The 16428-nt window shown below is 53.3% G+C and overlaps 2 protein-coding genes across 2 annotated transcripts; one reads left to right on the top strand and one right to left on the bottom strand.

The window, feature by feature from the left end:
* Positions 1–2041: 2041 nt before the first annotated feature.
* Positions 2042–7277, bottom strand: LOC131089391 (C-signal-like). Its single transcript, XM_058034113.1, has 6 exons — positions 7130–7277; positions 4834–4885; positions 3915–4105; positions 3438–3596; positions 3056–3166; positions 2042–2342 (listed from the first exon to the last, which is right to left on the bottom strand). Exons 1-6 carry the CDS (start codon positions 7268–7270, stop codon positions 2229–2231), a joined length of 768 nt encoding a protein of 255 aa, XP_057890096.1. The 5' UTR covers positions 7271–7277; the 3' UTR covers positions 2042–2228.
* A 5245-nt stretch (positions 7278–12522) lies between these two features.
* Positions 12523–16134, top strand: LOC131089402 (C-signal-like). Its single transcript, XM_058034125.1, has 6 exons — positions 12523–14199; positions 14562–14613; positions 14778–14965; positions 15271–15429; positions 15523–15642; positions 15938–16134. The coding sequence occupies exons 1-6, from the start codon at positions 14053–14055 to the stop codon at positions 16049–16051; spliced, it is 780 nt and encodes a 259-aa protein (XP_057890108.1). The 5' UTR covers positions 12523–14052; the 3' UTR covers positions 16052–16134.
* The last annotated feature ends 294 nt before the right edge of the window (positions 16135–16428 follow it).

Consider the following 16428-nt stretch of genomic DNA (forward strand, 5'->3'; position numbering starts at 1 on the left):
TCTCAGGGGTCCCTGGCCTCCAAGTTACCATGGGTGGCACAATCCCTAGTGGCTTAGCTCCAGCATGTGCTCCCTGGGATGAGCCTTGTCTCAGAGGGTTGGAAGGATGGGCTCCTGGAGAGCACCTGGCTGCACTTGTAAAGGCAAAGCACTCACCAGGGCTGAATCCCAGTTGCAGAGAGGTCCAAGCTGGATCATCCTCCCCCAGTTTAGTGTTGGCTTGAAAAATAGGATCAGCTGCCCTGTTTCTGCTTGGCTCTGCCCAGAATTGGTCTGCTATCCCAGCACCCAAAGGGAGACCACTGCCAGCAGTGCCTGGGGTAAGTTCTTCTCCCCAGGAGCTGTGTCCAGTACTGCCAGACTGGACTCCACCTGCACAGCTTCCCACTCCTCCTCCTACCACCTTCAGAACACAGGGCTGTCCATGCCCTGGGGACCTGACCACATCCCAGGTGATGCCCCGGGTGATGGAGCCTGTCCCAGCTGTCAGCAGTCCTGTCTCCGTGTTCCCAAGGGAGCAGTGACACACATCTCATGGGGCTGGCAATGGCCACAAGGGGGACGATGACTGCGAACTGTCAGCAATCCTTGGTGGGATCCCTGACATTGCTCATCTCCCAGCATCCAGCAAGTGGCGTGGGACAGAAGGGAGGAACACGGGGAGAGATGGGCATGGAGCCAGCCTGTGGTGACTGGCTGGGCTCCAGCTGGCTTGTGTGGAGTAACTGGGGCAGGAGAAGCTCTGCCAAGGGGCAGGGAGGGCACTCGGGGGAGGCTTGGCCGTGTCTCTGAGCACAGCAATGCACTGCCAGCATCAGGCCCCTCACCCACGCTCCTGTCCCTCAGCCATTCCTTCCCAGGGATTCCCCTCCTCCTGCTGCCATTGCAGCCCTGATAGGGAGGTGCCCAAGTTGGCACTGACCACTCGTGCCAGAGATATGAGCTGGGAAAGAAAAGAACAAACATTGACATGGGAAATCAGGTGGCTGGATCATGTGGAAGAGCCCAGAGGGTTCAGAGCTCCCCTGAGGATGAGGGTCCTGAGGTCAGTGTCTCCCTGGCAGGGGCACCTGTGCAGCAGTGGATGCCTCATGTGGGTGCTCTGCTGGCAGTGCTGGCTCCTGAGGGCCTTGGAAAGCACAGCACAGGCTTGGAAAAGAGCATTTCAGCCTGGGCATGGGGAACACAGCTCCTCTGGCACAGCCAGGTGGGGCATGGCCTCAAGATTCCCAGGAAAGCTCTTGGTGGCAGGCAAGCCGCCACTCCAGAAAGAGGTAAAACCATAGCCCAGACCCAGAGGGACCTGGATGCTTCAGCTCCTCCTCCAGATGAGAAAGAAAAGGTGTGGCCTCTGGTGGGCAGAGCAGGGGGTTGCCTGTCCTGCAGGCCAGGTTGCTCTGCCCACCAGAGACAAGGCTTGGTTTTGCAGGAGTCCTGGCTCCTTTTGGCCATGCTCCTTTAAGAGAAGTTCTTTCCAGAAGGGGCAAAGCCCCAATACCACCCCAAAAGCCATTTATCTGGTGCTGTTACCACTTCCTGGTCAAATTCCTGCAGTCAAGGGCTGCCCAGCCCACCTTATTAAGGTTCTCAGCTTCTCCATCCCACAGAAGTGCTGTTCCCATGCTGTGATCCCCATGGGACCAGATTTCCCCACCCAGGGGTACCATGCCCAGCTGGGGCACCACTGTGGCAAGAGCTGTCTGCCTGGGATTGCAGAACTGGACTTTAGTGCCAGATCTTCCCATTCCAGCCACGAGGCTGCTCCCAAAGACAGCATGTCCAGCACAAGGTCATCCCAAGAAATCTATGGCAAATACACCATGCTTTGGTGGAAGCACGGCAGAGACCAGGCACACCCTGCAGCCAGGCAGGACAGCAGAGCTTTGGGTGAGTTACATGTCCCCTTCAGTTCAGAGCAGCTGAAGACAAGGCAGCAGACTTCTTGGATCACAGGATCATTTAGGTTGGAAAAACATCTCCAAGATCATCGAGTTCAGCCATTATTGCAGGGGCAAGACAGTCTGAGTGGGGACTCGGCAGCTGGGACAAGGCACAGGTACTAATTGACTTTATTAATTAGCAAGTTGAAGGCAGGGATGACACCCTGCCCACCCACTGGAGTCCCAGGTAGGTCCCTTGCAGACCACAGAGGGCTGAGCACCCTGGTGGACCTGTGCAAGCAGGAAGTCCTGTGGCACCATGGAGTCCCTCACAGGGACAGAGGGCAGTCACCAGGGGATGGCTTTCCCTTCCCAGTTGAGCAGAGTCCCACTGTGTTTCTCAGAAAGGATTGGCAGCACAGACAACAACCCTCGCACACTTGTGTCCACTGTCAGGTCAGCCTGCAAAGGGAAAAATGAGACACCACCATCATTCCAGGCCATCCAGCAGCACCCACTTGGCTCATGGGCAGTGATAGCAAGGCTCCTTCCACCCAGAGTGAGCAGAGAGCCACGGGAGCTGGGACAAGTCCATTGTGTGGGAGGATGGTTGGGTATCTGCACTGCTGGCTTGGATGGAGGTGGCTTGGGCTGGGAAGCCAGCCACAAGTTTAACCCAACAGGAAGAGATCTCTGCTGCAAATGAGATGCTTTGTGCAGCCTTCTCAAAACCCCAGTGCTGCAGGGACTCACTGCAGAACATGTAGTGTTCATGCAAAACCCTCACTGCAAAACATGGATCCTGCAGGATGAGTGGAAACCTCATGGACTGGCAGTTCTTCATGGAATGAGGCACAGGATGGGATGGTGTTGCTCCTCTTCTCCCCGCTCTGCTGGATTCAGGTTCTCTGCATTTATTTCAGGCTACCCAAAGCCCCTCTTTTCCCCCAGAACAAGCAGCCTGCTTTGTGCTATTTCCCAGACATCCCAGTATCCACATGCTCTGCAGCGGCCCAACACAAACATGGGCAACTTGGAGCCCAAGGGGCAGCTCATTTTCACATGGATCCTGCCCCCAGAGAGCCATCTTGGTCACCTGGGCCACCTCCTGTGCAGGTTTGTAGTCTTGGGTGCCACCCATGGGTTCCCAGATGACCTGCTTGGCCAGAACTCACCTCCTGGGTGCCCATGTCTGTTTTCACCCAGCCAGGGTGCAGTGCCACACACAGGATCCCAGCTTCCTTGTAGGTCAGAGCCTGGCACATGGTCAGCATGTTGAGGGCAGCCTGGGTGAGGAAGCAAGCATCATCCAAGGGCAGCAAAAAGCTCCATGAACCAGGTTCCCTTCCCATCGCTGCCTCTTGGCGAGGGAGAAAAAGCAATGCCAGGTCTTCAAGACACAGTGTGTGTTTCCCCTGGGTGGGCATGGAGATGCCCTGGGAACTTGGGGTCTCCCTCCATCTCTCCATCCCAGGTGTTTTCCTGAGATCCAGCCTGGCAAGGGCAGCTCTGACCCCGTGGAGCTCAGGAGCCAGGGCAGGTCACAAGTCTCCATACCTTGCTGCAGCGGTAGGAGATGACAGGGCGGAAGAAGGAATCAGGTGTTTTCTTGATGGACCCTAAGATGGTGGAGATGTTGATGATGGCTGCCTTGCTGCAACTCAGACCCTTTTCTTTGCTGTCCTGGGCAGCCTTCTTCAGCAGAGGCAGAAAGGCCTGAGGAGAAACAACCTAGTGGGACACCTGTGCCTCAAGTCAGTCCCACTTACGGCAACTGCAACCCAGGGAGGGTGAGGAAGAACAGCAAGATGCCAGGAGAGCCCAGGTGTTGCTGCAGTGGCCCTGCCTGCTCCCAATTAGACTTACACAATTCAGAGATGCTGCAGAAGGCTTAGGCTTGAAGAGCAGCCCTAGCACTCCCTTGCACAGCCCCCAGAAATTTGGCAAAGCCCTCCAAGATTTCCCTCGTGACCACGGACAGCCTGTGACACCCTCAAGCTGGGCCAGATTTCATGCCCAGAGCTTCACCCGTACCTGGGCCATCAGCATTGGCCCCACTGCATTGGTCTTGTAGGTCCTGACCATGTCCTCAGCATCGACCGTGTCCAGCGAGGCCGTGGGGGTGTAGATGCCGGCGTTGTTTATCAGCAGGTTCAGCCCCATCCCGTTCAGCTTGCCCTCCACCACCTTCGCCGCATCGGTGATAGCCGAGGGGTTTTCCACATCTGCAGAGCGGGAGAACAGGCTGAGAGGGAGAGGAGAAGAGGGAGGGGAGGACGGCGAGGAAATGCGCGCGTTCTGAGCCGCGCGGCCCTTCCATCCACGGGCAGCAGATGGTGCTGCGAAACCAGCTCCGACTGATCCCGATCCTCCCAACACCGCCGCCAGACGAGGGCTCCCGCCAGCAAAGCCCACCGTGGGGACAAACCGCTGCTGTGACTCCCATGTGCGTCGGCTCTCAGCAGCCACCGCTCCAAAGTCTACGTCTGAGCAATTTCTGGAGACTCCAGGGCAGCCTCCGGGGGGATAAGTCCCCGGGGGAAATGTGCTGGACCTGCTGTGGGACGGCTCTGCAAGGTCCTTGTGCTCCTGCTCAAGCTCTGGGCTAATCTTACAGCATTTCCACAGGAGCTGCCTTCCTCCCACAGCCCTCCTGGTCCTGCCTAAGACCTGGGGTCAAGGCACTCAGCTGGGGGAGCCAGGGGGCTGCCCAGGATGGGTCTCAAGAACATCCTGCTCCTATGGCCATGGAGCAAGGAGGCTCCAGGGAATGGGGTACAGGTCTGAGACAGGTCTGGAGAAGCTGGGGTTTTGGCAGCAGGACTTGAAGAAACCCTGAAGAAGTGGATCCCCATGTACAGCCTGAAGGGAGGGAGGGAGGGAAGGAAGGAGACATGGGGCATGCATGGCTGGCAGCCACAAATTTACCAGCTCAGAGGCAGAGCACACATACCCAGCTTTATAAGAACCAGGTTTGGGTGTTTGGATGCCAGATCTCTCAGCTCCTACAAAAAGAGACACGGAAAGAATCAGCATGAGGCAAAGGTGATGCCAAGCATCATGCTGGGGTGCCAGCAATGGCCCACCCTGAGGGAAACATCTTCCAGGTGTTTCTCAGTGCTTGTGAACAGCTGGAATGGGGACTGGCCTTGGCTCTCAGGCTGCTCCCAGGCTCCACAAAGCAACGTGCCATGTGCTCAGGGCATGACATGGCCACCACTGCAAGATGCTGTGGCCACTTTCCCAAAGCATCATCCACAGCCCAGCCAGAGCCACAGCAAATGATGGGAGCAAAGTGTGAAGGACCAGTTTAGCAGGGAAATGTTGTGAACTGGCTGGGGACACAGCCAGAAGTGTCTCCCAGAGGCTGCTGGAAATGAGGTGAAAAGGAATACCTGTGAGTGCCAATATCAGATGTGACCTGTGAGGAAATCACACCTGGATAGGCCAGTCCAAAATGCACACGCTCTGGACTTTATTAATGATTAATGAATTTAACAACTTTGAACATTTTTATTGGTTGTTTTCACTTCGTGGGGATATTGGGCAGAGTGGGTGAAAAGCTGAAGTCTCAGGAGGAGGACTGTAAATCATTCAAGTGACCTTACAGCTGGGAATAACCCTTGATAAACCATCTAAACAGCAGCCAGTGATCTCCTAGCATGGATCTTAACAGTACTTGTGTCTCCTCTATCTCTGTACCTCCCTGTACCTTTGCCTGGTGTTGCTTCAGGGATCCCCTGGTTATCAAGATAACAGAAATAAATTTCCTCTTTGTGTTTTAGCCATCGATTGTTCTGCCTGTCTGTGCCAACTGACACAGTGGAGGATTCAGAGGTTCTTTTCAGCAAGGAAACTTTCTACTTCACAGTTCCTAGCAGCTCTTTGCTCTGAGTCTCCAACTAGGGCAGGTTTCAGACAGCAGAAACCAAACCACCTTGTTTAATGCGCCCAAAAGGATTGCTTTTACAACTAAAAATCTCTTCCAAACATGCCCACGGGAGAAATACAAATTGGTCGTTTCTTTTGAGAGGAACATAGTGCAGGAGAGCTGCTGGGACTGGCCATGGTTCACTATCAGTTATCTCTGGGCTCCCTCACCAGACCCCATCTTCCCACATTAGCCCGGGGAAATCATGTTAAATCCACTAATTTGTTTGTGGTGGCCAACACCTATTTCTCCTCTCCTGTTTTTCCCAACTGCCTGCCTCAACAGCCTCATACCATCCCAGCAGGAGCTTCCCTCACCCCAACACCGGGTCCAGGCACAAAAGGGCAGAAGGGATGTGGCCTCTGCTGCCTTTGTCCTGTGGTCACGGACTTCAGCAGCACCCTGATGACACTGCTCTCACCCTGCCACAGCTGGACAAGGTTTAGGGAAGTATCCCCTGGCTGGGAGAGTTGCATGAGGACCACCTTGTAGGAAAACTGGCTCCAGACCAGCCCTGAAAAAAGTCCCAGATCTCATCACTGCCCTGCAAGAATCCTGCAAGTTGTGGGGAGGAAGAATGAGGAAAAAATAAAAGACCTGGCTTATCTTTGACCCAGACAGCTTGGGCACCAGCCACAGCAGGAGCTGGGCACTCCTGGGCTGGCAGTAGGGTGGGTTCTCACTGCCCCAGGACTGCTCCTGACATGGAATAATGTACACTTTCAAGAAGATACAACACACAAATCAGCTGGAGCCAGGATCTATCAGAGAGCAAGTTCCTCGCAGTTAGTATTTCAGTGGGACACAGCAAGCAGAGGAAGACAAGCTGGATGTAAAGAGAGCTGGCAGAACAGGGAAGCTTTGTGATTCCCTGCACAAGCAACATTTGTCTCTCCCATTTCAGCAAAGTTGAAAGCAGGGACAGGGCGATCCCACAGGCCACCACTTTTGGAAATCCTATGTTCTGCACCTCGGGGTTTTGCAGAGAGCAGCGTGACACAGCAGGACCGGCCCGGGCAGCACGGCTGCCGCTCGCAGCGCCTCGGGCCCTCAGGCCAGCCCAGCCCGGCCCGTGCCCGGGGGAAAGGGCCGAGCCTTGGCACGGCAGGGCGGGTTCGGGCACACCCAGCACGGCCCGGGGCAGCCCAGCGGCGCGGCCTCAAGGGTGACACAGCCGATTCTGCGCCGGCTGCGCTTCAGGTGACTTTCACACGGGGCAGGGCACGGTGCGGAGACAGCAGAGCCCCGCGGCAGTAGTGAGCCCTTCAGAACGGCGACAGGGGCCGAGCGTCACCGCCGCCCCCCGGCCCTCACTGACCTGTGCCCGCGGCCCGTCGGGGTCCCGGCAGGTGGCGAAGATCCAGGCGGGGGGTCGCGGCGAGCCCAGCAGCTGCTTCACCAGCTCCAGGCCGATGCCGCGGTTGGAGCCGGTCAGCAGCACCGTGCGCGCCGCCGCCATCGCCGCCCGCGGCCCGGCCCGCCTGGCGCCGCCTCCCGAGCCCGCGGGCCTCACCGGGCTGCCCCGATCCCGGGGGACAGCCTGAGGGGGCGAGATTGTGTCCGTGTGTCTGTGTGTGTCTGTGTGTCTGCCCACCTAATGTTCACTGCAAACACAACAACCGCGTCCCAGCCCTGGCGTCTCGAGGGGAGGAGCGCGGGGTCTGGGAGCGAACCGGGGCGGCTGAGGGGACTCTTGCCAAGGGTGGTGAGTGAGGGAGAAAGCTTGCAACAGGTCTGGGTGGTGGCTGCAGCACCTTTAGCACACTAATCTTCACCGTAGATAAGAGTAAAAAAAAAAAAAAAAAAAAAAAAAAAGCCAACCCAAACCAAACCCGTTTAGCGTGAGAAAGTACCAGCCCCTTTACGAGCTGTTTTTATTGCCTGCCCAGAAATGCGCATGATATGCCTCTAAATCTGATAAACAAATAGATCCGCGAAGGCGCTCTGAGGCTGTAGCGCCCCTCCTGTGGAGATCGGCTGAGGGAGTCGGTGTTGTTCAGCCTCGAGATGAGAAGGTTCTGTGGAGCCTTTAGGGCTCCTTCCAGCGCCTCAGGGCACTCAAAGAGAGCTGGAGGAGGACTTTGAACAGGGGGGAATGGCTTCAAACCCACAGAGGGCGGTGCTAGATTGAGTGTTTGGAAGAAATTCTTCCCTGGGAGAGTGGTGAGGCCCTTCCACAGGTTGCCCAGAGAAGCTGTGGCTGCCCCATCCCTGGAAGCGTTCAAGGCCAGGTTGGACAGGGCTTGGAGCAGCCTGAAGGTGTCCTGCTCATGGCAGAGGGGTTGAATAAAATGGTCTTTATGGTCCCTTACCACCCAAATGATTCTGTGATTTGGGCAGTTTGGGCTTGCAGGTGATTTGAGGGATGTTTCCTCCTTTTTGTTGCTGAGTATCAGGTGCCTGGTAGAACAGCTGTAAAGAGGAAAAGGTTTGCTGGCATCTAGGGATGGGAAAACAGGGCTGGAGGGAAAAGGGAGAACAGAAAAGAGATAATCAGCATCAGCTGGAGGACAGTGTCTGGAGGGGGTCTGCGTTTGCCAGCCTGGAGGTGGGTGTTATTGTTTTATTTTTAGCTGTTATATGGACAGCCACATACCCATTAAAATCCCATTACGGTGAGCACACAGCTGGGATTTCAACAGTAATGACTGAGCAACTCTGATGTATATAAGGGTTGTTATTTATGTTGCTTATTTTCATCTTTGTTTGACAAACACCACAACAAAACATCTCTGATACTGATGAATACATCAGAAACTAAATATTTCTATCAGTCGGGTGATAGCATCAGGTGATTTGTGCTAACTCTATCCTGCTCCATGGTAGTTCAGGTACACAGGAGCCTCTGCTCCCCAGTTTACTTCAGGACATTAAAATGCTTTTAGACTTTTCTTTTACAGAAGTTGGAATTTAATAAAAATAAATTTTTGATTATACTACTAAGGAAAAAACCCCTTCCTTTTAGCAGATATTTGGATTAAATGTCCTGTTGTCCTTTTCCTTCTGTGCTCAGGCCATTAATTCAGTGACTTCTCAGCAGAAATGCTGCTCTGTCTATGGCAAAGTTTAGCAAATAATGACCAAGGGGTACCAACACTCAATCACAGCCAGGGTTTGGTCACCTGTTCTACACAGATCCTGCATGCTGCAGGCAAATTACATTTATAGCTCTTCCTGAAAAGTGCTTGTTTGAAAAAGCCTCGGAGACAGGGATCTGCTGTGCAGAAACAGTTAAAGTGCAGCCACAGCTGAGGGCAGGAGGAGCCTGTTCTGAATGCTGATGTGAACCGTGAAAGAAAGGCAGCTCCAAGTAGCATTAAGTGAGTACTCTCCAGGTGGGTGTGGGCTTTGCTTGACCTGCTTCTGCTCCCCATGAATGAAATAGAGGATTATCCGTTCTTTGAAAACCTTGCTAGTTAAGTGTTGGGAGGCTTCCAGCAGGTAATGATGAAAAATGCAACTAAAAAAAACCCACCAACAAGTAATAATAAAACTTAAAAGCCCCAAGGCTTATCCAAGTACTCTAATTTCACGACAACAGGCATTGTGAAACTCCATGCTGCTTGATAAAGTCTGATATTACTGAAGTTTAGAGCGTTTGAGAGTGTAAATCATAGAATCTTAGAATGTTTTGGGTTGAATGGAACCTTAAAGATCACCTAGTTCCATCCCCTCTGCCATGGGCAGGGACATTTTCCACTAGACCTCCCTAAGAATACAAAGTACTTGAGTTCACTTAGCTAAAAATCAAAACTAGTAGTTCCTGTTATCAGCTCATTGATGTTGTAATTTGGTTGAATTTTCTTCATTGTAAAGAACATGTGGGCACATGTGCTTTGCACTGAGCTGATGGATTCATCCTAAGTCACTGGATTTGTAAAAAGTGCAGCTAGAGGAAGAGGGGGAAATATCTTAATTAAAGAAAAAATGGTGAGTTTTTCTCCCCCTTCCTTTTTATAAATATGGTTTGAAACCAGAATGAACAACTATGGTAAGTTTAAGTTTCTGCTGATAAAATACCAATGCAGCCCGTTTTACTCTAGCAGTGTCCACAGCTACTTACAGAACAATATGAGTTTTTGCTGTTCACACAATGTATTTTTTCTGCTCAGCTGTGTGGGCAATGGGTCACATCCTTTAGGCTGGCATGGCATTTTTGGAGTAGCATGGTGCTCAGCTTTTAACTTCTTTACTGGGAATAAATTTTCCATAGTCCTTTAAATGCTTTTTAATTTAAAGATTATACTCACTCTTCCCTGCTTAAATATCTTTCCTTAATAAGACTTAATGATTCTTTTCAACTGGATTCCTAAATTAACATCTGCATTACCATGTATCTATTCCTAAACTTTACTGTGCCTCCTTTTCTCACTTCAGTACTTGGCTGTCCAACCAAGGCAGTCACAAGCTGATCATTTAGCCTGTGCCTCAGTGTTCCTGAGAGGGAGCATATCTGCCACGTGTGACAGCCCATCCTCAGCCATCCCTGCTAGCAAATCTGATAGTGGGAAAGAAAATTCATCTTGTTTGGTGGTTCTGAGGTCCCTCTTCATGGCACTGTGCTGAAGCATGAAGGATAACCCAGCCACCTATCCTTAGAGGATGGGAGAAATGGTCAGTGAGAAGCTGTGCCGTCCCCATGGTTCCTGGCAAAGCAGTTCTGTCCCTGTGCTGCCAGCCCTGCTGCACCCAGGTAGCTGAGGCATCTTGGCTGCTGTCACAAGGGGAATATCCCCAAAAAGTGTTTCTGAACCCAGTGTGAGGCCCCAGGCTGGCACAAGGTCAAAACACTGTGGCCCAAGGGAGGTTGCGTGGACAGTGTATTTTAAATCCTCAGTCATAGAATCACAGAATGGTTTGGGTTGCATGGAACCTTAAAGACCATCTTGTTCCAACCCCTGCCATGGGCAGGGACAGCTTCCACTAAACCAGGTTGTTCAGAGCCCCCTCAACCTGGCCTTGAACATTCCAGGGATGGGACAGCCACAGTTTCTCTGTGTAATTTCTGCCAGGGCCTTCCCACCCTCACAGGGAAGAATTTCTTCCAAATACCCAATCTAACCCTGCCCTCTTGTCAGTGTGAGGCCATTCCCTTTGTTCTGTCACTCTATGCCCTTGTCCAAAATGCCTCTCCATCTCTGGTACAATGCAGGTGTAACCTGGATGAGTCTGCTTGGAAAACAGCAAAGCTGTGACAAAGGTGCCATGGGAACTTCACTTGGGAGCTGCAGGTAAGCTCCTCCAGACCCTGCATCCTTTCACAAGGGGGTGTCACTACTCACAGAATCATATCATGGAATCACAGAATGGTTTTTGTTGGAAGAGACCTTACACATTACATAGTTCCACCCCTCCTGCCATGGGTTTCCAACTACCCCCAGATCACTAATCCTCTTCAGCCCAGAAGAAAAGTAATAAGGAAGGGTGGGTACTGCCCAGCTTCGGTTACAGGGTTGGCCCCACCCCACCTCTGCGTGGGTGGCTCACTTATCTATTGATTCTTTAGCAAATGACTAATAGGTGATGACAGACCTGAATGCATTGTGGAGCAATGGAGAAAAAAAATGGACAAAATCAGCCTGATAAATAGCAGCGACTTTATTTCTTGTTTATAGTCGATTAAATGTACTAAAACTAATTGTGCCACACCCCTGTTCCCCTGGCAGGCAGAGAAAAGCATGTTCCTCCTTGTTTCTGTCAGCAGCACTGTCATTGTGCAATCACCTCAGTGACTAAGAGCACACTTGAACCTCCAGCAACTGAGAGTGGAAAAGGTGTGACTGCCTCTTGGAAAACTGGCTCCAAGTATTCCCAGTGTGGTGATATGAAAACAATCCATGGGTAAATGTGCAGCAGCCTGGGGCTCATGGGAGAAGAGCTACAGTGCCCCTGAGCTTGGTGTTTGTGAGGCTGCACCTTGAATCCTGTGTCCAGTTTTGGGCCACTCACAGCAAGAAAGACATTGAGGTGCTGGAGTGTGTCCAGGGAAGAGCAGTGGAGCTGGGGAAGGTCTGTAGCATGAACATGATGAGGAGCTGATGGGGAGCTGGGAGGGCTCAGCCTGGAGAAAAGGAGACTCAGGACCAGGACTGTTATCACTCTCTACAACTCCCTGACAATGAGGGTGGAGCCAGGTGAGGTCAGGCTCTGCTCCCAAGTAACAAGTTACAGGATGAGAGGAAACAGCCTCAAGTTGTGCCAAGGAACGTTTCAATGGGATACTAGGAAAAAAATTCTTCACAGAAAGGACTTTCAAGCACTGGTACACAGGCTGCCCAGGAAAGTGGTGGTGTCACCATCCCAGAAGTGTTTAAAAAATGCATGGTTGTGGCACTTGGGGGCATGGTTTAGTGGTGGAATTGGCATTGTTAGTCTAATTGTTGAAATCAGCGATCTTAGAGGCCTTTTCCAACCTAAATTATTCCATAATTCTGAGGACTTTACTGCTCAGCTTAAGATTTAGACCATGCAAGAACATTTCAGAGCAAAGGAAGCACCTGAATCTCCTCTTAGGAGCTGGACCAAGATCCTTTCCAGAGGCTTGGGGACAGCAGCAGCCCTTGTGATGAGACTGGGCTGCAAGGCAGTGAGACTGGTTTCTTTCCTCTCTGCCTCTTCCTGCCAGGCTGGACTTAGACTCCTGGTGAAGCAGTGCTTGTTTAAACTGTAATAATCGATAATGCGGCGTGTGGCCCCACAGCAAAGTCAACATGACAAAGTTACAGCTCCAAAACAGTGAAAGGCTACTCAAATGAGGGGACACAGCAAAAATTCGAGACTTAAAATGTTAATTGTTTGTTTTCTGACACTATCTGCTTCTGAGTCACTGTGGAGGTTTCAAACAGGCTGTGGGTGATGGCCTTATCCACCACCTAGAGGAAGAAAACCATGGAAGTCTGTTTGGAGGATTTGAGCTCTGGTGCATCTGTTGGCAAGTGTAGTTGAGGTCTGTAGTCATTGAAAAGGAAATACTGAAATGATCTATGGAGCCTGAATGCCAGTCCAGCCATGTGGGAGATCCTCAGTGAGAGATCAGTCTGAGATGCTGAAAGGCCCAAAGCTTTGTAGTGCTGGTAAGTGGTAGGAATTCACAAGGGAAAAGAAGTGTCTCTACCCAATATGGAAAATTCAAAAAGTAGACAGAGATCTAATTAACCAAGGAAACAAAATGGGAAAAAAATTAATTGCATTGAACTTAAGGAGAGGCTCAGAAAACAGGCTGGAGTGGGCAAGAGGAAATCAGCTGCTGCCAGAGCATGGAGACACCCTTGGCATTGCCACTGGAAGGAAGCTGTTCTGTTAATCCTGCTGCCAAGGTATTCTGGGGCACAAGATGTCATGTGAGCAGCCTGTGCAAGGCCTCTGGGACTCAACGTAGGAGGACAAGGGGTGGCAAGAGGTTTCTGGGAGTGGGTCTTCACTTACAGTGGGACAGAAACACATGGTGTACACGCACACTTGATCCACCCTGGCGATCTTGTAATGCATCACTTGAGGTACTGACCAGCACTGGGCTCCACTGGTGGTAGCACAGAACAGTCAGTGCCTCGTGGCAATAGCTGAGGTGGAGAATAGGCTTTGAGCAGGGCATTTCCATTGCAGGTAAATATCCCAGGTGCCTGAGTCCTCTGTGGCTCTGATCAAAGGGACAGCTCAGCTTAGGACAGCACCCCAATGATGGGGTGCATGACCTGCAGCATGGTGCTGTGCCATGTCCCCACCTTTCTGCCAGGACGCCACGCTGGGTTTGCTCTCCCACTCCACAGGTCTTTGGCTCCACAATGAGGGAGAGGTTATTGTCTTGGAGGAAGGAGGAGCAAGGCAGAGAACATTTGCTCAGGGTCACCTGAGGCGCAGCTTGGTACAATGTGCAAAGACCATCAAGCCCACAGGATGCTCGTGAACGTGTCAAGCCCACCTGAGCCATGGAGCTTCCCACATCAACCCACATGCTGCTCTCTCCCTCTTCACCCACAACAGCCCCACCTGGCTTATGGCATCGGGTTACCCTGAAAGGAAGGCCTAATTTTCCTGGAAAAACCAAGTGATTTTGCTGTTAGGTAACAAGGATTGGTCCCCAGCCAGGACATATGTCCTGGAGCTCAAAGAGCTGGAGCAGTTGCTCCTCCCAGAGAGAAGCCACCATTAGAGCAAGCTGTGAGTGGGTGGGGTGGGACATGCTAAAAGGAAATACGAGAGAGCTGAGTAAACAGTGTAAGCTGGAGTGAAGAGAGAAGCAGCATGGCAGAGCTTTGTGTCAGCTCCGTTCTGGTGACTGGGGCCAACCGGGGACTCGGCCTGGGGTTTGTCCAGCATTTCCTGAGGATGCCAAAACCACCTCAGTGGATTTTTGCGACCTGTCGGGACCCCAAGGGACAGCGAGCACAGGTGAGGCTGGGCAGGAGGCAGGGACTGTGCTGAGGGATGGGGGCACTCGGTGCCCGGGGGAGATTGGAACAGGGATGGTGCTTGCAAGGGGCTGGAGCTTCTGCTGGGCACGTGTGGCACAGGGCAGCTGGGCTGAGACAACATGGGAGCAGCTGTGCATGGAGGGGAAGGGATACATGGTGTGTGCAGGAGCTGTGGGGTGTTCCCCCTGTATCAGGATCATGGCAGCTGGAGCAGGGTGCTGGGCACTTGGTGGTGCAAGGATGGAGCTGGAGGGACACAGGTTTTGGCTGGCTTAGCAGGGTGAGCCTTGGCAATGCTGTTCCAGCCTCTTGGTACCAATGTCATGACCCCTCTTGCAGGACCTACAGAATTTGGCATCCAAACATCCCAACCTGGTCATCATCGCTCTTGGTAGGTTACCTCTTGCCCCAGTTCCTTTGGTGAATGCTTGGGCACTCATTAGAGCCCTGGGAGCTTCACACAGGAGGCAGTCTTGGGGGGGCACTTCCTTTGGGGGACACAGGGGACCCCAAACCACCACAGGGTTGCTGAGCTCCAGTGTATTGGCTCTGCAGAAATTGCCGACCCAGCCAGCATCAAGGCAGCTGCAACCAAGGTTGAGGAGCGCCTGGGGGGCTCTGGGCTCAACCTCCTCATCAACAATGCTGGAATGGTCAAGCCTAAGATGCTTGAGGCTGAAACACTGGAGGACATGACTGAGACTTACACCACCAACACAGCTGGACCCCTGCTGATGGGCCAGGTGAGTGCCCAGCACTACAGCACAGCTCCAGAAGGATCCCTTCCCATGTGTGCAAGCTGGACATTACAGAGGGAGTGAAAGTCCAGTGGGAGGGGTCCCTGTCACAGCTCTGGTGCCCTGATGGGCTCTCAGTTAATGAGAAGCTCAGGCAGCCATGGGCTGGAGCTCAGGAGCTGGAGCCTGGCAGGGAAGAGGAGGGAGGATGCCCCCCAGTGCTGGTGTCCATGCTGCCCACTGTGGAATGAGCTTCTCCCCTGCCCTGTGCTGTGTCCATGTGTGCTCCTGTCCCCTCTGTCTCCTCTCAGGCATTTCTGCCCTTGCTGAAGAAGGCTGCCCAGGGGAGCCCAGGCTCAGGGCTGAGCTGCAGCAAGGCTGCCATCGTCAACATATCCAGCATTGGCGGCTCCATCGCTTCTGCCTTTGGTTGGGAGTTGATGCAAGTCACCTCGTACCGCTGCAGCAAGGTAGTGTCACAGCTTTGCTTTCCCTGCCCAGCTGCGGGTCCCCTTGCAGCCCCCCTTCCCCTGCCACCACCGTCCCTCATTGTCTCCCCTCAGGCTGCTCTGAACATGCTGAGCAAGTGCCAGTCCCTGGCGTACAAGGAGCACGGCGTCCTCTGCGTCTCTCTCCACCCCGGCTGGGTGCAAACCGACTTGGGCAGCTCTGCCGGAGGCGTGGTAGGAATTCCCCCGGGGCGGGTCCATTACAGCTCCGGGGCTGATTTTGCATGGTTGGGAGTTGCTGTCCTGAGCCCCTGCCCGTGGCTTCCCTGCCTGCCCGATCCCTGCTGGAGCAGCTCCCCCTGTCCTGGGTGCTGGGTGTCCCCATCCCCTCAGTTCTCATCTCAGTCCCTCCCCCTGGGGTTTTCAGCTTTCCCTTTGCCCTGGAGCAGCTCTTTCCCCTGGCTCCAGCTGCTCCAGGGCTCCCAGCCAGGCCTTGGGCATGGGCTGCATCTCCCCCTGTGCCCCACAGCCCCCCGTGACAGTGGATGACAGCGTGCAAGGGATGCTGAAGGTCCTCTCCTCCCTCTCTGAGAAGGACACCGGCACCTTCCTGGACTGGGAAGGGAATGTCATCCCCTGGTGAGACACCACTGCAGGATCCTGGCAGCCAGAGGTCCCTTTGGCACTGCTCCCACCTCCCCCACATCCTCAATAAACTCCTGCTGAGACCCCCAGCTCTGTTGTGCAGTGCCAGCTCATGGGGTGCCCCTTTCCAGATATCCCACTCGTGCCCTGGGGATTGGTGGTGCCCAGAGCTGCCCCAGCCCAGGGCTGTCACTGGCACCCCCATGAGTTCCAGCCAGCAGCTCCCATGGCACCGTGAGTGCCCTCTGGAAACCTCCTCTCCAGGAGGCACTGGAGGGGAGACTGGTTGTGGAGACAGAGCAGAGAGGCATCAGCTGCCAGAGTTTACAGAGTGAGGGATAGAGAGGGAGCACAGGTGGGTTGGAAAGGAGACAG

The sequence above is a fragment of the Melospiza georgiana genome, chromosome 14, assembly GCF_028018845.1.
Source record: "Melospiza georgiana isolate bMelGeo1 chromosome 14, bMelGeo1.pri, whole genome shotgun sequence".
NCBI classification, from domain to species: domain Eukaryota; kingdom Metazoa; phylum Chordata; class Aves; order Passeriformes; family Passerellidae; genus Melospiza; species Melospiza georgiana.